Source organism: Misgurnus anguillicaudatus, chromosome 2 (assembly GCF_027580225.2).
Source record: "Misgurnus anguillicaudatus chromosome 2, ASM2758022v2, whole genome shotgun sequence".
Lineage (NCBI taxonomy): Eukaryota > Metazoa > Chordata > Actinopteri > Cypriniformes > Cobitidae > Misgurnus > Misgurnus anguillicaudatus.
The window spans coordinates 18,202,441-18,228,839 of NC_073338.2; the positions used below are offsets into that span (position 1 = coordinate 18,202,441).

At 40.7% G+C, this 26,399-nt stretch overlaps 1 gene segment (V, D, J or C); it reads left to right on the plus strand.

The window, feature by feature from the left end:
• Nucleotides 1–2,754: 2,754 nt before the first annotated feature.
• On the plus strand, nt 2,755–3,250 carry LOC129443361 (T cell receptor alpha variable 18-like). The segment is given in 2 exon segments: nt 2,755–2,800; nt 2,934–3,250. Coding segments are annotated over 2 exon segments (363 nt in total).
• The last annotated feature ends 23,149 nt before the right edge of the window (nt 3,251–26,399 follow it).

Below are 26,399 nucleotides of genomic sequence, written 5' to 3' on the forward strand. Positions count from 1 at the left end.
TTTAATGGTAAAACATTAAATTACAGAAAATATGTGTAAAACAACAGACTTTTAGGGCTCTGGGCCCTATTTTAACGATCTGAAACGCAAGTGCGAAGCGCAAAGCGCAAGTGACTTTGTGGGCGGTATTTTCCCGGCGGGAGAAATAAGTATTGCGCCGGACGCAAATCAATAAGGGGTTGGTCTGAAGTAGGTTCATTATTCATAGGTGTGGTTTGGGCGTAACGTCAAATAAACCAATCAGAACGATATCAAACATACCATTTAAACGAAAGGCCGCAAGTTCCAAGTCCGGTTGCTAATAATATGACGGATTTACCAGGCGCACGCCAGCAGCGCTTCACAGCCTAGGAGACCGACGTTCTTGTAAGAACAGTCAAAGACAGAGTTGTTTTGTATGGGGATGGGAGAAACCTGCCCAAATCAGCGTTGGTTAAACAGGCGTGAGAGGAAATAGCGGCAATTGTCTCATCAGCTGCGCCAAGCACTACAATGATGTCAGGAGACGGGCGGATCCCTAGCTTGCCAGCATAAATCGGGCACGCCGGGCACACAGGAGGACATCGCTGCGTCCACCCTCACCGCTGAAAGTGTTTGGGGGCTTTGAAATCGTACACAAGAAACGCAAGCAAGGTCCAACACCAAAGTACAATTACAAATCAAGTTCATATACATTAAGGTTTCTTATGAAAACATTTTAATTATTATTTACATAAAATAAACGTAATACAGCTACACAACAAACTTATGAAAATATTTTAATTGTTATTTGCATGAAAACTGTTTAACGCTGCCACACAAAATAAATAAAAACTATCACCACAATGCTCACCACAATGATTTCCCTTATCTCATGTATTAATATTTTTTATTGTAACAATTTATGATTTGCAAAAATAACTGTTGCATCTGTGTAGATTAGGTAAGCAATGCGCGTTGTGCACGCTATACATCATGGTCAAGCATGCGCCCTTAAAATAGCATAATGAACCACGCGCAACGCGCCACTGACTTTAGACTAGTTTTTTTTTGTTAGTAGCGCAATTGTTTTTTGAAACTGCAAAATAGCATAAGAGATGGTTTGCGCCGGAGCACGCCTCCTTTTTTGCGCTGAACCGCCCAGGGAGCGCAAGTTTATTCCCTAGTTTGCCGACGTGCGTCTGTGGAGGGAAAAACCCGCTGTGCGCCGGTGCAAAATACGAAATGATACATGCGTCACTGATACATGCGTCACTGACAAAGTCAATTGCGCCGGGTGCAAGATAGGGCCCTCTATCTTACACCCGGCGCAATGCGGCGCAATGCGTGACGCAAGTGTCTTTCGCTAGTTTCCACCCTAATTTTCACGTTTAGCGCCGCGTTGTTTAAATAGCAAATGCATTTGCGCCCCCTTTTGCGTCCATGGGCGTTCTGGTCTGAAAACGAGGTGTGTTCAGGCGCATTGTTGGCGCGTTGCTATTTTGAGGCAACTAAAATAGACTACGCCATTGACCAACAAAAACCTGGTCTAAAGTCTAAAGTCAATGGCGCAATGTGTTTTATGTTATTTAATGAGCGCATTAGTAATATGCGCCTATAAACGGGAGGACAACGCGGGTTTGCTTATCACAAAGTACATGAATGCGCAGCAGCACAAAAATGCTTTTAAATATGAAAGATTAAAGGATTGAATGTAAAAGATTATTATTGAGTCTCTTGGACATAAATGAGGACTAATTATGAGACGTTAGAAGGCGCAAAGAGCTGCTTCATCTGCAGACTGGTAAGTAAATAAATGCTTTGCTTTAAACAAATGCATCTGTTTTTAAATGTTTTTTTTAAATGCTACCTCACGGATTTATTGTATATGATGACTCTATACCTGTGGATATGGTGAGATGAGAAACATTTTTAAGTAATGCTTAAAAAACTCTTTGCTAAAAAAACGCTGTCCAAAGTGCTGAACCTTGCGGAGAGCCGTTTGTAAATACTTTATCTCCTGTGTGTTACAAATAAAGAATTTTTAGAGTACAAACCTTATCTTACATACTTGTAAATTATGTTCTGATGATATTGGATAGCCATACATCTAGAGCAATTACAAGCCTGCTTTTTTACTTCCATGACTAAAAGAACAGGGGTTTTAAAGGTTTTAGTAAAAAATAACAATTTCAATACAAGTGAAAAACAACACAATTATGTAACATTAATCTTAAACTGGGGATCTTCTTCCTCCGCTTAGTTTTTCAGTTTACAAAATTCGTCATCTAAATAGATATTAGACATAGCGCCAACGCAACTTGCTTTTAAAGGGGATGAGAGCTGAGACTCTCATTGGTTTACTGCATGTTACGCCCAAAATACTCCCATTACAATAGGACCAACCCTTTTCGACCATGCGCTCGGCGCACAAACCATTTTTCCCGTCGTTAAATTAGCAAAAGTGGATTCGGACACGCCCATTTAGACGTTGTGCTGTGCGCTTTAGACAATGATTTTAGATCGTTAAAATAGGGCCCTTAGTGTATAACAAAAAAAAACAGAGAAATGTTGTAAAAAATACAGACAATTGCCTGTAAAGTTTATTTTTTTTACAGTGCAGTTAGTCTGAGGCTAGGATAAGATCTGTACAGGAACCCCCCCCCCCAGTTTTATAAGTGCAGATGACAAGTGTTCATTTTTGTCACATTACCACTAGGGAGAGAAATCTTACCATGAACAATCAGTTTAAGCATTATTAGAATCACAAACCTCTCTGTATTATATTTTGTCAACATGGAGACACAGACGACCCTCCTCGTGATTCTCACTGTAGTTTCAGGTAAATATACTTTCATCACATTGCAATGTAGTAGACTGAACTTTTATATAATATATTTAAAGGACTGAATATGTTTTATTAAAATAACTCAGTTTGCAATATGTGATACAAAGTATGCTGAATTTTATTTCAGGTGCATTTGCTGATAAAATTGGACCAAGAGAAGAAGAAACAAATATAATCAGACGTGAAGGAGAATCTGTGAGACTGAGCTGCACATTTGAGACAACCAGCAGTCATATTTGGCTTTACTGGTACAGACAGCATCCTAACAGTGAACCTGAGTTTATACTGTATAAAGGTGCTCGATCACAGAGCTCAGCTCAGCATACAGCAGACAATCGGTTTAAGTCAACAACAACTCAGTCATCCACTGAACTCACTACTGACAGTGTAACTCTGTCAGATTCAGCTTTATATTACTGTGCTCTGAGAGATGTAGCCCAGTGATACAAAAAGCCTGAGAGTCTTTACAAAAACTTAATGTGCTTTAAACTGTCTTTAATCAAACCACATCAAACCACTATTAGTTTTTGTAAACCACCGCTTTAGAAATAGGAGTATGTGGTCACACCTGTGAATTTGAGAGATTATAAGGTAAACATGACGTGTGAGATTGTTATTTAAAGGACAAGTTCGGTATTTTACACTTAAAGCCCTGTTTTCAGATGAAATCGGTTTTGAGTGAAATTTCGACATATGCGGCTGAACCAATAATTTTCGGGTGTTTGTTGTTTCACCTCCCACCTCTACAATGGGTTTATAGGTGCACTGGAACAATCCTTTCTAAAATGCATTAAACTTTCATTTACAAAGAGTGAAACCCACCGAGCGGTCAGGGGTGTTCACTGATATGCTCACACAAAAATCACTGCAAAATAACCATTCCAACAGGTCTTATAGTAGTTTTTGTCCAACTCCATTGACTTGTATTAGATGTGCTGTGAGGTACGGTATTACTCCGCGCCGGGAACTTTGTTTCTATTCTTGCAATTGGCAAAGGTGGATTAGCGCCACCACCTGGGCTGGAGTGTCTGTTATTCAAGCTCTCAACGGAAGAATATACGGGTGTGAGGCATTTGGAAAAATAGGTACACAAGTTAACAACGAATGCTAAAACACCTGTTGGAAAGCATCTTTTTCAGTGATTTTTGTGTGAGCATATCATTGAACACCCCTGACCACTCGGTGAGTTTCACGTCTTTGTAAATGAAAGTTTAATGCATTTTAGAAAGGATTGTTCCAGTGCACCTATAAATCCATTGTAGAGAGGTGAAACGCAAACACCCAAAAATTCTCGGGGGGCAGCCGCATATGTCGAAATTTCATTCAAAACTGTTCTATTTCATCATAAACAATCTGAAAACAGGGCTTTAAGTGTAAAATACCGAACTTGTCCTCTAAGTGACATTAACTAATTTCGCAAAACAGACATAGTTTTAACCAAAAAACATTTATTTATTTTCCAAAACAGTTGCGAGAAGGAAACTTCTTTCACCAATGAGAAACCTTTTGACACACCCTTACGTGGCACGGCCATTACTCCAAGCTGCAGCTACCCCGTCTCGTAATTTCCCCTGTATAAAACAAGGTGATGACTGTATGCCCTACATGTGTTTTTAAACACATGTTCCCATATGTGAAATACTTATTAAAAGACTTCAAACAACACAAAGAGACTAATGTAACTTTAGAATGTATTAACAGGTTCACATATACATTTGTAAAATTCCACTTTCATTTTATTTTGAGCTTGGATCAGCAGAAAACTCATTACATTAAATTTGTCATAATGTATCTATACATTTTTCTCTAAACCTGACTGTAGTCATTTCAATATGTTTAAGCATAGATTTTTTTTAGTTTCTGGCTATGTAAGATCTTCATATTCATACTTGCTGTTTTATGGGCGTTTCACATGGTAGGCGTAACACCTGAATGTCAAATGCCACACCTACTTTTATCCAAATTATAACTTTACAATCTGCCATCTGTCCCCCTTATTTATACAATTCCATTCTGTAATTCACAAAGTCTGATTTGATATTGGGCTACTTTACTAGCAATGCTTCTTATTTTCAAGAGATTTATGCTGCTGATTCTTATAACAGTATCAGGTAATTATTTTCTGTCTTAACCGGAAAATTATGCAAAGTGTAAGTGATAACATTCAATTCCCAGGTGTTAAATTAGTTTACTGTTATTAAAAATATAATATTCTTAAAATTGTTTAAATATATAGAATCAATGATAATTTATCCTGCAGGTATATTTGCTGACAGCATTCAACCAAAAGACAAGAATACAAACATAATCAAGACTGAAGGAGAATCTGTGACACTGAGCTGCACATATGATGCAAGCAGCACTAATGTTAGACTTTACTGGTACAGACAGCATCCTAACAGTGAACCTCAATATTTACTGTATAAAGGAGCTCGTAGTAGTAGTGCTGAGAATATAGCAGATCATCGGTTTAAGTCAACTACATCAGATTCATCCACTGAACTCACTACTGACAGTGTAACCCTGTCAGATTCAGCTTTATATTACTGTGCTTTAAGAGTTGTAGCCCAGTGATACAAAAAGCCTGAGAAGCTTTACAAAAACATAAACTAAATTATTGCTTTGAACAGTTTTTAATCAAACCACAGTTGTTCTTTATGTGAACCACAAAGCTTCAGTATATGACAAGATACAGTAACACCTGCTTTAACCCACATTAATAAAACAAAAGGATTAAAGATCTCCTCACTGAACTATTTAGTCTTTATTCATAAAATATAACAAATAGTAATAATTAGAGTTCTCAACGGGTCGGGTCGGCCTGACAAATGCTTTCACTCTTCTTCTTCTTATCTTGATCCTCCTTTGGGCTGGTCTCCATGAGCTCTGCTCTTGGACTCGGCTCAATCTTTATGTTCTTTTTCTTTACCTGAGTTCTGGGGTTCAGACCACCCAGCTAGAAAAAAAAAGTTCTAAGAACGTTCCCTGAAAGTTCCCAAAAACATTCTGCCAACGTTAAAAGTGTCCAGTTTTCTTTAAGTTCTAAAAGTGTTTCTGGGTTGTCTGAACGTTAAAGGAATGTTACATTTGACCATTTTTAAACGTTATGACAATGTCATGTTTTATTGTTCACACAATGTTTAAAACAACAACTGTTTATTATATTGACTTGTTTAATTGTTATGTAAATGATATAGAAACATTGCATTTTATTATTATATAAAAAAAATTCTGAATGTTCAGTAAATATATTGCTGTAGAGAACACAATTCTCTTATTAGGTTTAGATGATGATGTTTTGTTTCATTTATAGTCACCATTATTGTGATTAGTGTTTGTTTAAGTTGGACTCTTGACACTTGACTTTTTGCTTGCTAGTTTTGCTCATTTACATTTTTTGACAGAAAATAAACTTTTGATTAGTAAATTAATTAGGTGATGATCTTTAACATTATATACCAAGCACCACATAACTACACTATTAACTTATCATAACAAATGTGGTACATTAACAAAAAGTTAACACAACCAGGAAATAAACTAGCAAGCCAAGGGTCAAGAGTCCAACTAAAACAAACACTAATCACAATAATGGTGACTATAAATGAAACAAATCATCAACATCTAAACCTAATAAGTGAATCTTGTTTTCTACAGCAATATTTTTACATAACATTCAGAAATAATGTTTTATAAAATAATAAAATTCAATGTTTCTCTATCATTTACATAACAATTAAACATGTCAATATACTAAACAGTTAAAGAAACTGGACACTTTTAACGTTGGCAGAATGTTTTTGGGAACCTTGGGAACTTTTAGGGAACGTTCTTAGAACTTTTTTCTTCTAGCTGGGTACTTAGATGCACTATAGATGGTTTCAGCAGTAACAACATAAACAAGCGGCTGTTGTGGTCCACACGTAACTTCCGGTAAACTTCGCTAAGAATAAATAACAACAAAGTTTTTTAAACGTAGTTTATTTATATAACAAGCAAAAAAACTTCATTTTTTATATATTAATATATAACCTAGAAAACCAAAACATTTGTTATTTTCGACGGGGCATTTGTTCAAGAGATCAGTTTAGCAACTAGTCAGACCTTAAAAAAAAAACGAAACCGGAAGTAAAGTTCGGATCCAGACGTGTATTGCGTCAGCGCACATGCATCCGATGAAACCATATTTACTACTGAAACTGATAGTGTGAAACTGCCTATAGTCTTCACTGGTCCTGCTTCACCACCCAAATTCATCATACATGATTTTCCCTTGACTTAACTCTGATCAACTTTAACTATTCTCAGTGTATAAAAGCAGACATTATTAGAAGTGTTCATCTTTCTCAAACTACCACTAGGTGGAGACATTTCACCAGATATTAGGAAATGAGTGTTTAGCCACACAACAGTTTGTGCTGCAGATATCATCCTGTAAAATGATACACTGCTTACAAGTTTTACTTTGTTTTCTTGCATGTAATTGTTCTGTTTAATATTTAAAATCTTTTTTCAAGTGGTCATATGACTGAAGACCTTTTTTGGGCGAACTACAGTAAACAAATAACTGTTCATATCTTCTCCACGAGCAGATCTGAGAACATACGCATTCAATGCAAGCATTGGGCAAACCAAGTTATGCTGCTTCTGGTTTTGATCTCTAAATGGAGGAGGACAGAAGGCCTGCAAATCTAAGACACATTAGAAAGAACCTCAGGCACATAACCAGGGTGCAGAAGAGCCTTGATCATCCCAAGTGCAAGTTCTAGGCATGTAGAGGACACTTTCTGTGGCTGAACTCTCCTCTATGATGTGATTGTAGACAGAAAAAATGTTTTGAGTGCCAAAAGCTTGACTGGAATGGTCTCAATGGGCTTGAAATGGGCCACAGAGAGAGCAGAGTCTCCACTCCTCAGGCCTCAGCCCCTGTCTCAACAGGGCGTCTGCTCTCTGATTCAGACACCAGGGCAAGTACACTGCTCTGGGTAAGAGCAGCTTCCCCACTGTACAAGTTGGAGTGCCATATTTTTCTGTGGGCACAAACGCAAAGCCCCCTGGAAAAGGTGTTTCAGAGCGTGAAAGACCTCCAGCATCTCTAGGCAATGTATGGGCCTACTGAGATGATGGACTTAGATTATGACCCACATGGCTTTCCATAACCACTCCCCAGTTTAGAGAGATGCATCAGTCATAAGTGTGATGTGACAACACTGAGCCCTCAACATTGTCAATGAATCCCATACTATGCCCAGAATAGAGAGAAAGGAAAGAAAGTGGGCAGTATTATTATAATTCGCCTTACTACCTACCTCACAAAACAGGTGAAATCTGAACGACCTAATTTTTCACATGCTTGCAGTAAATGGCTTACCCAAACAAAGGGTCTGTGTACTTTTGCGTCCATTCATTTTTCTTTTTTAACCAATAAATATAAAAACGAAAAATGTGATTTTCTCTTTTTTTGTTTTTAAACTGGTGAAAAGATAATCAAAATACAAAGTTATTCTAATTATTTAATAGTATTTTACAATTGAAAAGCAAATAATTGTAATTTATTTATTTTACTTACACAGTTTGGCTGTTTCACATTAAGGCTTCTTCTGGCTGTGAATTCGCAGAGCGCGGCTTTATGCACGTGAACATCACAGCCTTTCTTTACTCATTTAGACTATATTAAAACGCGTCCCAGATAGCAAAATTGCTGTGGCCCAGATCTGGTTCCCATCTGACACCTTCATCTGGCCCACCTTTGGCATGGAATGATGGCACTTGAGCGGTCCACCTCTTTTTTTCCAGATCTTTACCAAAAGCAAACCATAGAAACGCCACATGTCAGCCAAACACAAAGCAAACAATGCAGATCTGGCCCAAATCTGGGTAATAGTTAATTTAAATTTTGGCCCAGATTCAGCCCAGACCCAACACCATTCACTGGCCCACACCTGGCATGGATTGATGGCACTTGTGTGATCCACTCCTGTTTAACACGTCTCGCCCACAAGGAAGCCAGAGTGATGCCACAAACAGAGTATGAATCTCAACTATGGTGACAATTAAATGAAAAACTTCATGCTGCAATGCATGCTGGGTATTAACAAATTACAAATCTCATCCAGGACTCCCAGCATGCACTGCGACATGGCTAAATAATGAACTTTTTACAATTTTCTTTGTCACCATGGTTGAGATTCATAGTCTGATTCTTGATGTTTGTACGTACGGTTATTTTTTGCCAAAATTTCTAAAACTCCTTAATAACAAACTGCTGCGAAAGTGCTGGATCTCATAAACAACATTGACAGAAAATAAACTTTTGATGAGTAAATACTTTAATTAGATGATGACTTTTACTATTACGTACCAACCACCACAGAATTGCACTACTAACTTAACATTGCCATAACAAATGTGTTTTAAACGCACAAAGTAAGGCAACCAAGAAAAATTGGTAAAGAAGTCAAGGGTCCAACTAAAACAAACACTAATCACAATAATGGTGACTTAAAATTAAACAAAGCATCAACATCTAAACCTAATAAGTGAATTGTGTTTTCTACAGCAATGTTTTTACTAAACATTCAGAAATGTTTTCTAAAATAATACAATGCAATGTTTCTCTATCATTTACATAACAATCAAACAAGTCAATATAATAAACAGTTGTTGTTTTAAACATTGTGTGAACATTAAAACAGGACATTGTCATAACGTTTAAAAATGGTAAAATGTAACATTCCTCTAACGTTCAGACAACACAGCAACGTTCTTAGAACGTCAAGAAAACTGGACACTTTTTATGTTGGCAGAAAGTTTTTGGGAATGTTGGGAACTTTCAGGGAACGTTCTTAGAACTTTTCTCTGTTAGATGGGTAAATGGATCACTTCAGACTCACACACACATGAGCTGGTGCTTACTGTGCCACATGTTTGCCAAAACCGGCCCGGATATGTTTTAAGAGAACTGGGCCACATTTGCTGCAACATATGTGGGCCACTTTAGACACAAACCCACATGAGCCAGTTCTTACCGTGCCATAGTTTTGCCAAAACTGGCCCAGACACGTTTGTAAAGAGCTGGGCCACATTTGCTGCAACATGTGAGGGCCACATTTGGTTTATTCCAAGATTAGGCCGTGTCTGTTGTGCAGCATTTTTGCCAAAGGTGGCCCATATTTGTTGTTTGATATTTGGGCCATATTCACTATTTGTCAGATGGGCCACTTTTGGTTCATATTCAGATGACATGTTGCCATGGGCACCGGATCTTTGCCTTAAAAGGCCCACATGTGATTTGATATATGTGGCCCATTTTTGCTATTTTACATGTGAGCAACTTTAGGTTCACATCCCTTTTATTCGGGCCATAAGAAGACCAGCAGTGCCGCATCTTTGCCTGAAGTGGCCCACATGTGCTTGCTATCTGGGGTAGATTATAACTGGCAAGACTGAACATCTACAATGTTTGAAACTATAAATGTTGATTTGTGATAATGGGCTCTATCTTACACCCGGCGCAATGCAGGGCAACAAAAACCTAGTCTAAAGTCAATGGCGCAATATGTTTTTTTGTTATTTGAAGAGAGCATTAGTAATATGCGCCGAAACGGGAAGACAACGCGGGTTTGCTTAACACATAGGATACATGAATGCGCAGCAGCATGAAAACGCTTTTAAATATGAAAGATTTAAGGATTGAATGTGAAAGATTATTATTGAGTCTCTTGGACATAAATGAGGACTAATTATGAGACGTTGGAAGGCACAAAGAGCTGCTTCACCTGCAGCCTGGTAAATAAATGCTTTGAGTTAAACAAATGCATCTGTTTTTAAATGCTACCTCACGGATTTATTGTATATGATGACTCTGTACCTGTGGATATGGTGAGATGAGAAACATTTTTAAGTAATGCTTAAAAAAAACTGACGCTGTCCAAGTGCTGAACCTTGCAGAGACTTTGCGGTTTGTAAATTCTTTATCTCCTGTTTGTAACGTAACAAACAAAGTATTTTTACAGTACAAACCTTTTCTTACATACTTCCCAGATAGCAAGCACATGTGGGCCACTTCAGGCAAAGATAAGGCACTGCTGGTCTTCTTATGGCCCGAATAAAAGGGATGTAAACCTAAAGTGGCTCACATGTAAAATAGCAAAAATGGGCCACATATATCAAATCACATGTGGGCCTTTTAAGGCAAAGATGCGGTGCCCACGGCAACATGTCATCTGAATATGAACCAAAAGTGGCCCATCTGACAAATAGTGAATATGGCCCAAATATCAAACAACAAATATGGGCCACCTTTGGCAAAAATGCTGCACAACAGACACGGCCTAATCTGGGAATAAACCAAATGTGGCCCTCACATGTTGCAGCAAATGTGGCCCAGCTCTTTACAAACGTGTCTGGGCCAGTTTTGGCAAAACTATGGCACGGTAAGAACTGGCTCATGTGGGTTTGTGTCTAAAGTGGCCCACATATGTTGCAGCAAATGTGGCCCAGTTCTCTTAAAACATATCCGGGCCGGTTTTGGCAAACATGTGGCACAGTAAGCACCCGCTCATGTGTGTGTGAGTCTGAAGTGATCCATTTACCCATCTAACAGAGAAAAGTTCTAAGAACGTTCCCTGAAAGTTCCCAACATTCTCAAAAACTTTCTGCCAACATAAAAAGTGTCCAGTTTTCTTGACGTTCTAAGAACATTTCTGTGTTGTCTGAACGTTAGAGGAATGTTACATTTTACCATTTTTAAACATTATGACAATGTCATGTTTTAATGTTAACACAATGTTTAAAACAACAACTGTTTATTATATTGACTTGTTTGATTGTTATGTAAATGATAGAGAAACATCACATTGTATTATTTTAGAAAACATTTCTGAATGTTCAGTAAAAACATTGCTGTAGAAAACACAATTCACTTATTAGGTTTAGATGTTGATGCTTTGTTTAATTTTAAGTCACCGTTATTGTGATTAATGTTTGTTTTAGTTGGACCCTTGACTTCTTTACCAATTTCTCTTGGTTGCCTTACTTTGTGTGTATAAAACACATTTGTTATGGCAATGTTAAGTTAATAGTGCAATTCTGTGGTGGTTAGTATATAATAGAAAAATCATCATCTAATTAAAGGATATACTCATCAAAAGTTTATTTTCTGTCAATGTTATTTATGAGATCCAGCACTTTCACAGCAGTTTGTCATTAAGGAGTTTTAGAAATTTTGGCAAAAAATAACCGTTGCACATTTGGGACGTACAAACATCAAGAATCAGACTATGAATCTCAACCATGGTGACAAAGAAAATTGTAAAAAGTTCATTATTTAGCCATGTCGCAGTGCATGCTGGGAGTCCTGGATGAGATTTGTAATTTGTTAATACCCAGCATGCATTGCAGCATGACGTTTTTCATTTATTGTCACCATGGTTGAGATTCATACTCTGTTTGTGGCATCACTCTGGCTTCCTTGTGGGCGAGACGTGTTAAACAGGAGTGGACCACACAAGTGCCATCAATCCATGCCAGCTGTGGGCCAGTGAATGGTGTTGGGTCTGGGCTGAATCTGGGCCAAAATTTAAATTAACTTTTGCCCAGATTTGGACCAGATCTGCATTGTTTGCTTTGTGTTTGGCTGACATGTGGCGTTTCTATGGTTTGCTTTTGGTAAAGATCTGGAAAAAAGAGGTGGACCGCTCAAGTGCCATCATTCCATGCCAAAGGTGGGCCAGATGAAGGTGTCAGATGTGAACCAGATCTGGGCCACAGCAATTTTGCTATCTGGGTTGTAAATTATTTTTTGATGATATTGGATAGCCATTTAAAGCAATTAAAAGCCTGCTTTTTTACTTCCATGGGGCAGGTGGCCTTTCTGTGTGGAGTTTCTGCATGTTCTCCCTGTGTCAGCGTGGCCCAGTGTTTCCTCTAGGATTTTTTCCAGCTGTGGCGGCAGGGGGCGCCCATGATGATTAAAAATTTACATTATTTTTTTTAAAATGCAGATTCTAGGCTACAGTAAACTAACATGTTTTTTTTATAATTTTCATGCTGTCATTTACTTTTCCTTATATTTTTTCTTAAAAAATACGTTTTATAGCTTCGTACGGAACTTTCATTGTAGTTTTAATGTACTGTTGCAAAGTCACGCACAATCCTGTTTGATAATCCGCACCGCAGTGATTGACAGAACAACCGACCAGTTATCCGACATCAGCAGCAATTTAGTCCACACGTTTGACATAAAGACCCCGTCCCGATCACACCGCAAATCGCGCAGTTAAATATAAACCTTTGAGGGTCTTCAGAGCTTAAACACAAATAAGCACATGACCATTTAAAAACTGCTATCTATCGGAATCGAGTCGAATTTTGGTCTTGGGTGTTAGACCCGCAGTTAACTCTTGTTTATTGAGTCGCCGACCTGCATCTACAACGAAAATGACACGTTAATATTATTACACCCGTTACATCAAATATATGCGCGGGTACCCCGACCCTGCTGTCTGAAAACAGATGAAACCGTCTCACCGTCTGCCTCAAGTCTTAATTACCAATGCCCTTCTCTTCCCACTGGAATAATGTAAGTTTCCTTACAAACAGATTCGACTATTAATGTCTTGCATTTCCATATGAGTAGTATTCTGTATTTAGCCTTTTTTTGACAAATATCTCGTCATTAAATGTGAAACTTTGTGAGTGTCGATCTGAAGCACAGAAGATTGACAGCTGAGCGGTCAGCAGCACGCTGCGCTTATAGTCTATATTCTGAATAACTAATGGCCCGATAAGTTGATTATATAAGTACAGTGATTCCAAATGAATCTCCAAAAAACTTGTAATATGTTAAATCGAAAGTTTAATCATGTCTTTTCTCGCAGCCCTGCGCTGCGTCCGTGTATGCGCCGGTGAACAGAATACGCGATGACCTTGAACCTTAAATTACCCTACATTTATTGTCATACAGATAAAAGTTAAACAACATTAGAAACTGTAAATGTTGTATTTTTATTTGTGTAAACTCACAATAAGGAGAAAACATCGTGCTCATTTAAAATCATTAAAACATGACGTGCTTTCTGCTGCTTTGGTTTTACAGCGCGTCACAAAAAAGAACAGAAACTTAAATACTTTTTTAAATCGTTTTGTCAATCTGATAATTATTTAAGTGTAACATATTTTGTGTAGGCTTATTTATTTTATTATTATTTCTCAAAACAGAGACGTAGCCTAATCATCATCTGTTGATTTAAATCTATTTGTACATGAAACTAAACACATGGGGAAATGTATATTTTAGGCGATTTAAGTTATTTATAAATGAGTGAACAACGCGAATCCAGAAAGGAATTTATTTATTTTTAAAGACAGCCAGTCTGGCAGGGCTCTTTATTTTGCGAGCTGCCGCCGTGGGTTTTGTCTAGAAGGGATACAGCAAATGCCGAAAAGTTTTGGATTAAATTTGGAGGTATATTTTTATTAGGATGAAAACAGCGGCTCTGGCTAAATGAGATCCAAATACATCCTACAATTGTGTGAAATTTTGTGTTTAGAGTTGGGTTTTGGTGAAGATTATGATAAAACAGTGCTCATACGGCAAGATTTCGTTTGCTGTATCCCTTCTATCCACAACCGCAGGCGTGGCGGGGATGTTTTAGGCGCGGCGGCCCGCCACGGTAGAATGTATATAGCGGAAACACTGGTGGCCAAAAACATGTTCTCCCACAGGCCAAAAACATGCAAGTTAGGCAAATTGGAGATACCAAAATGTGTCTCTCCCCCAACTTGTGTATAAATCAACTTGTCTGAATAAACTTGTGTATGGATTACCTGGTTCTCGCCATGAATATAGCCGTAGATGCTGGAATGGCGTTAAGAAATAAAGGAAAAAGAAGATTTTACTTCCATGACTAAATGAAAACGGGTTTTAAAGGTTTTAATGAAAAAATAACAATTTCAATACAAGTGTAAAACAACACAATTATTTTACATTAATTTTAAACTGGGGATCTTCTTCCTCCGCTTAGTTTTTCAGTTTCAACTGAGGGGTTTTACCATTTTCAATCAACAAGTAGTCGGTGTTCATGCCAATTTGATTGTTTCAGATAGACCCTGATTTGTGAAAATTATATCATAAATATAAATAACAAACTACTTTTTTTACTGTTTCAGACGGACGTCGGTCTTTTTTTATACTGCATAATCTCTCTATTTTCGCACAGTCCTTCCCGTTCACTTTGAACATTTCTCGTTGTGAATGAATGTTGATTTGCGTTTAAATACCTGTGTCTGAACCATAACTTGTTGCGATGACAGATGCGCACAGGCTGAATTTAAAACTAGTCAATTGTTTCTGACTGCAACACTGCATGTTCATTTAAATAGCCGTTAATTATAAAATGTGTATCTGTCTTCCGCATTCACCGGCTTCCCAGCAAGCAATTTTGGCTAAAACAAGGCAAAATTTAGGTTGTCAGTGAAAGTCTAATAGTATAATAGCCCAAGAATAGACAATGCTTATGTTTACAACATGTAAAAGAAATTAAAGCAAACACCTTGAACACCTGTTGCTTACATGATGGAATACAGTACTTCTCCAAGTTATTTTGGCAAGCGGCATGTAACCAAATTCAAGGTTATTTAGGGTAGAAGTGTGTTCCTATTGCACAAGCCGGACTATAGAGTCTCGGTTTTTGCTTGCTACAAAGTTTGACAAAACTTGAAGAAATGTACAAAATGCGTAGAATGATGATGTTTACATGCATGAAGCAAAGCACTGCGATCACTGCCAAAGAAGTCTGAATGTGAAATAGCTAATAATCGTGTTTTTTTAATTTTAGTTTTAAATGTATAATAAAGGTGCAAAAATCATAAACAAAAATCTGAAAATACATCAGTATTTGTTTTTTTGGGGTAGGATGTTCTAAATACAGTTTGAATTTAAATTTTGAAATGTAATATTGCATTTTAAAAATACAACAACCGTTTATATTTTATTTTTCATATCATGGTTTATAAAGGAAAAATGAATGGAGGCAAAAGTACACGGACCACAAAGTTACTGGGTTGATCTTTATGCATTTTCTAGGTTTATAGAAGCACTGGGGACCCAATTATAGCACTTTAAAGTTTGATTTTCATGCTATGACCCCTTTAAAATTAAGTTTTTCTGAAAATTTTACTTTCGCCCCTACTCCCCCCTAATTCAAAACACAGATGTCCTGGAGTCATCCAGTAAGAGCCAGAGCTGGATTCATGCCTTGTGTAAAAGTGCGAGGTGAGAGGGCTAGATTGAAAAGAAGCACCCAGTACTGGTACGCTGTGCCCCAAAAAGGGAAATTCCAGAGTTGGGGAAGCATGAAGATGTGAAAATATCAGATTTAAAATGATAAACCACTCCCCTGACTTTTTTCCATAGTAGAAAAAGAAACAAGATGATCAGCATGTCTATCTCGTCTGGTCCAGACAACTAAAGCTGGTTGCTGGTTAAAGAGCGCTGGATGAAATGGAATCTTTCCATTGAACTGATTTTACATGATGTTTTATATAAACAAGGTTTGGGAGGAGCTGATCAGACAATGAACTCAGCTGGCCTTCAATCATTAATCAATGAACATGGCTGGCTCTTAATCACTAATCAATGAACTTGGCTGGCTCTCAATGAACACGGCTGGCTCTCGATGATTAAGCAATGAACACGGCTGGTTATCAATCACTAATCAACACAACAACTTAGTACCAGCTCTATAAATAATCATAGAGTCCTTACCCTCAATTCTCTGGGACATTATTGCAAGATGTCCAGTCAAACAAACCCAGCACAGGAAATTCACCATACCACACAGGATTATCTCGGGCCTTCCGACAGCGGTCGGGATGTTTCAATCAAGCCCGAGGCCTCCCCACAGGCCGGGCGATCTTCCCGCATTGCTACACGAATCCCGAGGAGAAAAGGGCCGTCTCCTCGCACCTCGCAGAGGCGCTCCCCACCATCACCGGCATCTTCATACGCTTCTGCTTCTCCAGGAATCCCCGACATCAAGAAATGGTCCATCCTAGGCCTCGAACTAGCTCTTGAAAATGCAGATATTCCATTCTCACGTTAACAAACAAAGGCGCAACTGTTCAGCCTACTCCGCGATAGCCGGAGGGCTACTCAACCCCCGCAAACAGCCGTGACAGCAAGCTCTGACTCCTCGTCTCTGCAAGCACGGAGTACACCGTACACCCGAAAGACACCAGGGAAAACACGGAGGTCTCAAAGACACAGCATGAAGCCATGCTTCCGCTCACGGCAACGGCTTCGCTCCTCCCACTGCCGCTTCTTTCTCCCGGCCAATGGCCTGCTGCCCCTCCGTCTCTCTATCACACGGGGTTGCGTTCAGCAGCAGCGCCGGCCGCATCTATTTTTCCTTCTCACATTTCTCCCATTTTTTCCGCAGGAGCTGACACGAGCGCGGCAACGGCTTCGCTCCTCCCACTGCTGCTTCCTTCTCCCGGCCAATGGCCTGCTGCCCCTCCGTCTCTCTATCACACGGGGTTGCGTTCAGCAGCAGCGCCGGCCACATCTATTTTTCTTTCTCACATTTCTCCCACTTTTTCCGCAGGAGCCGACACGAGCTCGACAAAGGCTTCACTCATCCCACTGCCGCTTCCTTCTCACGGCCAATGGCCTGCTGCCCCTCCGTCTCTCTATCACACGGGGTTGCGTTCAGCAGCAGCGCCGGCCACATCTATTTTTCCTTCTCACATTTCTCCCATTTTTTCCGCAGGAGCCAACACGAGCATGGTAACTGCTTTGCTCATCCCACTGCCGCTTCCTTCTCCCGGCCAATGGCCTGCTGCCCCTCCGTCTCTCTATCACACGGGGTTGCATTCAGCAGCAGCGCCGGCCACATCTATTTTTCCTTCTCACATTTCTCCCACTTTTGCAGCAGGAGCCGACTCGAGCGTGAGGATGCCTCCGCTAACGAGTCAGGCCCCGGTTTTCGCTGCAGGAGCCGACACGAGCGTGAGGATGCCTCCGCTAACGAGTCAGGCCCCGGTTTTCGTTGCAGGAGCCGACACGAGCGTGAGGATGCCTCCGCTAACGAGTCAGGCCCCGGTTTTTGCCGCAGGAGCCGACACGAGCGTGAGGATGCCTCCGCTAACGAGTCAGGCCCCGGCACCCTCTATGACTTTTCAACCTGATATTTTCACCCACGGATCGACCCAAAGCGTGAGGCTGCCTCCGCTAGCGGCTCCAGCGGCTTCTTTTTCTGTTGATTCTGTTCCCCAGACTCGTCAGCCTTTCACGCTGGCTACCGCAGCACCAATGCCCATCCCACCCAACGCATTGGCCTTGGAACCTCCCCCTGTCATCAATTCCATCAGGCAACAGATCCTCGCAGAAATTGAGGCAGTTGGCATCAGAAGCGGATCTTCCCCCAACACTAGTGCCTCCCTATTCAACTATAATATTCCCGTAAATCATCCACTCAAAGACCTTCTTACCGCCTCTCTAGATACTATACTCCAGGCAGTCTCAATGGGAACTCTTCAAACCTATCTGACAGCTTGGAGAAGCTTCAGAACTTTCCATCATTTACACCAGATCCCTTTAGCCAACTTCTCTCTACTTACCATAACATCATTCATATCGTACCTGCATAAAGTCAAACACCTTCGAATCAGCACAATTAAAGGGTATATGAGCGGAATCCAATTTTTTCACAAACTAATGTTAGGTTTACCCTCAACTGCTATCACTAATCCCCAGACCGACATGCTTTTAAAAGGTATTGAAAAAACCCAACCCAAGAGTCCAGATTCCAGGTTACCCATAACCATAGAAATCCTTTCAAAATGTCTAGCCACTCTTCGCAAAGGCTACTCCTCAGTACATACTGCCCGAACCCTAGACGCCATGTTCGTGTTAGCCTTTTTTGGTTTCCTCCGCTGTTCAGAATTCACTGTTTCAGCCACCTTTGACCCAAACCTACACCCAACCATCTCTGATCTAGCCATAATAGATGACGAAACCATCTCATTTTTTATCAAACACAGCAAGACGGACCAAATGAGAAAAGGACACCACATATACATTTTCAAAATTCAAACTCCCATCCAACCATACCAAGTTCTCAAAGCTTACACTTCCTATCGTTGCCACCAGATTAAATCCTCTTCCGACCCACTTTTTGGGGATGAATTCAACCGCCCAGTAACCCGCTTTTGGTTTCAGAAGCACCTAAAACAAGTTTTGCTAACATCTGGCTTCCCCCCCATGAATTTTCAAGTCATTCCTTCCGCATTGGAGCAGCCACAACAGCTGCTCAAAACGGACTCCCAGACTCCCAGATACAAACCCTAGGCCGCTGGTCTTCGGAAGCTTTCAAAAATTACATCAGGGCAGATCGTGCTTCCATCAAAAAAGCCCACCAAACACTCACGGCCCAGCAAACGGACATAAGATCACACCGTCACACATAAACCCATCATCACCCTCGATCCACTTCCCTGCCTCCGCAGAAGCTAGTACCGGCAACTCAAGCTGAGACCCTCATCAAAATCTTACACAGCCCTACCACAACAGATTCCTTCTCAGATAACAACAACTGTCGCAGCGCGACCGCTCTTGCAGAAGCCCAAGCTTTTATTTCACTCTCTGCCACAGCAGATGCCTTTTTTAAGCCAGTATCGCAGCAGCGACCGCCCCCACAGGGGCCCGTGCTTCTTTCACTTCCTCTGTCAATAAAACCTTCCCTTTCCAACTCAGGCCAGTATCGCAGCAGCGACCGCCCCCGCAGGGGCCCGTGCCTTTTCCTCGATCTGCCGCAGCAGTCGACTTCTGAAGCCAGTATCGCAGCTGCGACCGCCCCCGCAGGGGCCCGTGCTTTTTTCACTTCCTCTGCCAATAAAACCTTCCCTTTCCAACTCAGGCCAGTATCGCAGCAGCGACCGCCCCCGCAGGGGCCCGTGCCTTTTCCTCGATCTGCCGCAGCAGTCGACTTCTGAAGCCAGTATCGCCGCTGCGACCGCCCCCGCAGGGGCCCGTGCTTCTTTCACATGCTCTGCCAATAAAACCTTCCCTTTCCAACTCAGGCCAGTATCGCAGCAGCGACCGCCCCCGCAGGGGCCCGTGCCTTTTCCTCGATCTGCCGCAGCAGATCATTTCAACCTCGAAGCCCGTATCGCAGCGCGACCGCCCCCGCAGGGGCCAGTGCTTCCTTCACATTTTCTGCCCAGCAGAATCTATGCATCTATCGCTGCCTAAGCAGTACTGCTCCCTCTGGAGTTTTCTTCTTCCCCAACTACCTCATGTCTGGCTCCTCTAGAGCACAGCCCCATCTCAGGGCACAAACTGCTTCCTTCGCTCCCTTGGAGTCCTACCTTGCTCCTTACAGCACTACCTCACCTATTACCTTTAAAAACTCCCCGCTCTTCTTCAGAGTACAATTTTCTCCCTTCCCTACATATTGGCAGCAGCAGATTTTGCTCCCCCGGAGCCCCCTATATTCTTCAAACTACAGCCTTTGGGTCCAGGCCTCTGCCCCACCTCATATATCCTTCTCAACCTCTTCACAGCACTTCTCAACAGTGCCCGCTCTCCAGAGCTGCCTTTTTCAATTCTACCCTCTACTTCAGCATTTTCCCCAATGAGGGCCAGCACCTCGCCTTCTCAAGCCAGCCTTCTTTGGGGAATTGTTGTTCAGGCGGCTGTCCTGCACCACCTGCTCTTTTTGGGGATAACCCGGGTCAGGGCACGCCCCAGGCCCGGGGCTCCTTCCCCGGTCAAGGGACGAACGTTCCGAACTCGGGGGGTATTTCCCGAGCTCGGAACCTTCGCCCCGGGACAGCACGCCACTCACGCATATTAGCAGTCCCTCTTTATTGTCAGTGAGGCGAACTCGTAAAATGATGTTTTATATAAACAAGGTTTGGGAGGAGCTGATCAGACAATGAACTCAGCTGGCCTTCAATCATTAATCAATGAACATGGCTGGCTCTTAATCACTAATCAATGAACTTGGCTGGCTCTCAATGAACACGGCTGGCTCTCGATGATTAAGCAATGAACACGGCTGGTTATCAATCACTAATCAACACAACAACTTAGTACCAGCTCTATAAATAATCATAGAGTCCTTACCCTCAATTCTCTGGGACATTATTGCAAACCCACCTCCACCCCTTCGCCTCACTACGTACATTTAGCTCAGCACCGGGGATAACCCGGGTCAGGGCACGCCCCAGGCCCGGGGCTCCTTCCCCGGTCAAGGGACGAACGTTCCGAACTCGGGGGGTATTTCCCGAGCTCGGAACCTTCGCCCCGGGACAGCACGCCACTCACGCATATTAGCAGTCCCTCTTTATTGTCAGTGAGGCGAACTCGTAAAATGCTCAGTATCTTGTGAAGGATAGAGGCAGGTCTAAATGTTACAAACCACACCCATCTTTACCCACTTTATCATTTTACAACAAGCACTCTCTCAACTCAAGTTACATATGTAGCTTTCATTCACGAAGCAAGTAATAATATAGTTTATCAGTAAATATGGAAATATGTATATTACTCATTCTTTTAACAGCAGAAGGTAAAACACACTTAAAAACTTAGATTTAAATGTGTTAAACTTTCACCCATACATAAACTGTTGGTATATGACATGTTACATACAGATTTCAGATGGTATTTTTTTCTTGATGTTGATTTGCTTTTCTGTTCTCCTGCAGGTGTATTTGCTGATAGCATTAAACCAGACAAAGATACTAATATACTCAAGATTGAAGGAGAATCTTTGACACTGAGCTGCACATATGAAGCAAGCAGCAGTTATATTTATCTTTACTGGTACAGACAGCATAACAGCGAGCCTCAGTTTATACTGCGGAAAGGTGCTCGATCAAATAGTGGTTATGATGATATACCAGACCCACGCTTTAAGTCAACAACATCACAATCATCCACTGGACTCATTATTGACAGTGTAACTCTGTCAGATTCAGCTTTATATTACTGTGCTCTGAGAGTTGGAGCCCAGTGATACAAAATACATGAGAGGCTTTACAAAAACTCACACACAGATATTGCTTTGAACAGTTTTTAACCAGATAAACATCAAACCACAGTTGTTCTTTATGTGAACCACAAACTAATTTGTAAATGACAGAATACAGTAACACCTGCTGCAAGTTTGGAGAGTTATGGAGGGGTAAAAGTTAACAGTTGATGCAGTTGTTGCTTTAAACAGCTATCTTTCACATGCTTAGAAACTACTTTTGGGGGCAGTTCCCCAGGGCAGTAATGTTTTAAGCATGTTTGTTAAAACTAGCTATATTTCCTAATTAAACCAAGGTTTAAAGGGGTCATAGAGTGAAAATTAGACTTTTTCATGTTTAACAGCTATAATTGGGTCCCCAGTGCTTCTATCAACCTAAAAAATGTGATAAAGATCAACACACAAGCCATTTTCTGCAAACATGTGAAAAATTAGGTCATTCAGATTTCACCTGTTTTGTGAAATAGCAAGGCGAATTACAATAATACCACCCCTTAATTTGCACATGATTCGGACACGTGAAAACTCGGTAACAGATACCTTAAACGCTTGAAACGTTTCCAGCTGAATTCAAATACAGTCACATTCCTATCTTACCATATCTGCGCTACTTACCTGACCAACGGTGAGCTCAAACTGCCAGAAGCTGGCGGAAGGCTCAATAGTACCCAGTGCTGTGATTGGCTGAAACGCTCGGGGCACGGGGAGTGCCTTCCAGGCAGCGCTGCCTTGAAGGCTTCATTTAGGGCTTAAAACACCAACGAGCCAGGAGGTCACCTCCTGCTGAAAAAGCTTGATTTTGAAGTCCTCAACCGGAGCCTTCAAGGCAGCTTCTGCAGTGGAGCGGTTCTGGCTCGCCGTTGGTCGGGTGAGTGGCGCAGATGGTTGGATGGGAGTGTGACTGGTTTGGAATTCAGCTCGAAACGCTTCGAGCGTTTAAGTTACGTGTTACCACGTTTTCACGTGTCCGTGGCACGACTTTCTTTTTCGTGCCAGTTTCACGTAATGGTTACTCAATTTTTTTTCAAACCATTGTTGTTTGGGATTGGGGTTAGATTTGTGGGTTTTTTTATTTTTAAACTGTTTTCGCTTGGGATGAAGTTGGGTTTGGGTTAGAATGGCAGTGGTTTATACATTTATTTGTCAGAAATTTAAACTGCTTTCACTTGATGTTGGGGTTAGAGTTGGGTTAGGATGTCATTTTACTTAACAGAAAGTTGTTCTAACCCCAATCCCAAACGACAATGGCAAGAAAATAGGGAAAACAATTGAGTAAACACCGCGTGAAACCGGCACGAAAACGAAAGCCGCGCCACAGACACGTGAAAACGTGGTAACACGTAACTTAAACGCTCAAAACATTTCGAGCTGAATTCAAAACAGTCACATTCCTATCTAACCATCTGCGCTACTCACCTGACCAACGGTGAGCTCGAACTGCTTCACTGCAGAAGCTGCCTTGAAGGCTCCGGTTGAGGACTTTCATTGGTCATTTTTGTGAACCAATCAAATTTCTTTCTGCCCCTGAGCTCATGTTTAAGTAAAACTCCTATCTGAACTGGTTTGGGAAAAAAAATCACGCGCTGAAAAACTGTGCTAATTAGCAAATCCAGGTGATTGGAACAAAATACTGGAGAGGACTTTTAATCCTGGCACATGGATTTCCCACCTCTGCTCCATTGAAGCTTTTGAAAGGAATTGTGGGACCAGAGGCGGCCAATCCATGTGCCATGAGTAAAAGTCCTCTCCAGTATTTTGTAGGGATGGCTCCCGCGAAACTGACGTTTCGACACTGTGTCGAGATCCCGAAGCGTAAATGTTTCAAAACACTGCTCCGAAATGTGATTCGAAACACCCATGTCACGTGATGAAGTGATTCGAAACACCTAGCGGTGCATTTCACAAGTCTTTCGAAAGGTGGCGTACCTGTCGAATCTGCGTCGAATGTTAAACTGACAGGGTAGGAAACAAATCTGACAATACCTCATAGATGCGTTTTTGGCAAGATCAAATACTATAAATTACTGAAAAGAAGTAATTTTTCCTCATAGGTATGTAACACTTAGGCTACTTACAAAAAATGCATGCCAGCAACAAGTGTCCCTTGTGTGAGAATGTTTTCAAAGGCTGGAGAAATTATATGTAAAAAGGAAGCTGGTTGAGTTTATCAACACAGAACAATTGATATATTTGAATAAAGATCTTTATATGTAAACAATGTGGCATATTATGGCTTGATATATTTTATGAATCTCTTATTATTTATTTGGTAACGTTATATCTCTATTCCATTTTTTTTATTAAATAGACCCGAATAGCCTATAGTTATCGACAATTGTGAGCCTAAAAGCTCATGTAGTTGTCAAACAGATGTTAAAACAACAACAAAAAGCATTTTATTATGATGACGTAGCACATGCATTTCCCAGGTTTGATCCTAAGATCTACGCATGAGAGTCAAGAGCACTATCCACTCTCCCATTCTATCACTTGTGTATCAATCAAACAACATGTGGGATACAATTTGTCAGCGCTCGTCTAAAATCTTGTCAAGGCTGCTTCATGTAAAGATATGCAAACGACCGCTAGGTGTCACTGTGGAGGCGGTTTCGGATTGATGTTTCGAAGCCTCGAAACATACGGCACAACTGATTCAACTGTTTCAGTGTTTCACGAAGCCTCGCTCTGCCCACCACTAGTATTTTGTTCCAATCACCTGGATTTCTTGTCTGATACATCAAGATGAAGTGTTGTTTTATTTTATTGGTTATTCAACTGTTTTTCCTATTTTCTTACCATTGTCGCTTGGGATTGGGGTTAAAACAACTTTCTGTTACATAAAATGACATCCTCACCATAACCCAACTCTAACCCCAACCCCAAGTAAGAACAATTTAAATTTCTGACAAATAAACATATAAACAATGCCATTCTAACCCAAACCCAACTTTATCACGCGAAACAGTATAAAAATTTGCCAAAAACCACAAATCTAACCCCAATCCCAATCCCAATCGTGAAACTGGCACGAAAAAGAAAGTCGTGCCACGGACACGTGAAAACGCGTCACTTAAATGCTCGAAACGTTTTGAGCTGAATTCAAAACAGTCTCGTTCCTATCTTACCATATCTGCGCTACTCATCTGACCAACGGTGAGCTCGAACTGCTTCACTGCAGAAGCTGCCTTGGAGGCTCCGCCGAGGGCTTAAACCAGTAACGAGCATTTTGATTGGTCGTTTTTGTGAACCAATCACATTCTTTCTGCCCTCAGAACATGTTTGAGTAAGGAAAACTCCTATCTACCATTCGCACATTTATTCATAATGCTTGTTATGATATAACACAGAAACATGGAGAAATATATTCCGCTGATTCTTATATCTGTGTCAGGTAATATGCTCACTGTCAAACTCAAATATTTTCAAACTTGTAAGTAGTATGGTGTTAAATTACAGTATTAACATCAATGTTATATAACCTTATAATAAGGCTCTTTAACACTAATGTTTCACTGTACCAAATGTAAAAAAAAACTACATTTTCAATGAGATCTTACCAATTTAACCAATTTCTTTGTTTGCAGGTATATTTGCTGAAAACATTCAGCCAAAAGACAATAATACAAATATAATCAAGACTGAAGGAGAATCTGTGACAGTGAGCTGCACATATGATACAAGCAGCGATAATGTTTATCTTTACTGGTACAGACAGCATCCTAACAGTGAACCTCAGTATTTACTGTATAAAGGTGCTCGATCATGGAAACGTCATGGGAATATAGCAGATCATCGGTTTAAATCAAATACATCTGAATCATCCACTGAACTCATTATTAACAGTGTAACTCTGTCAGATTCAGCTTTATATTACTGTGCTCTAGGAGATGGAGCCCAGTGATACAAATTACCTGAGAGGCTTTACAAAAACTCAAAACAGTTATTGCTTTGAACACTTTTTAATCAAGTAAATATCAAAACAGTGGTTCTTTATGTGAACCACAAAATTCTTACAGGGTACAGAAACACCTGATGAAGGTTTACCCACCCTGCTGAATTAAACCAGCTAAAGTTGGTTGATCTCCCAGTCTAATTTTAGCCAGTTTAGCTGTTGTAGCAGGCTGGTTTTGGAGGGGGTTTGGCAACCTTTTAAGCTGTTCTTAGCTGGTCACCAGCCAAAACCAGTTCACCAACTAACTTTACCAGGCTGGAAGGGCAGTTTGACCAGCTTTGCCAGACCAGTTTAAATCAACTAAGTTTAATTCTTAAACCAGCAATCCAGCTTAGCCATGCTGTCCATGCCTTGTTAAAATGTTTTTCATATATTTTACATAACTTATGTGCCTCTCTTCCATCTTTTACTATTACTATGAAACCGCTCCTTCTGAGATGCTCTGATTGGTCAAGCTGTTCTGATTGGCCCAGTCTGTTGTGACTTGCTTAGAGCATGTACCAAAAATTTCCAACATTTATAGGAGGATCTTTGTTGACATCTTTGTACGCATGCGCGAGTGGTTATGTGGCAACAAAACAAACAGCATGGCTGCCTGTAA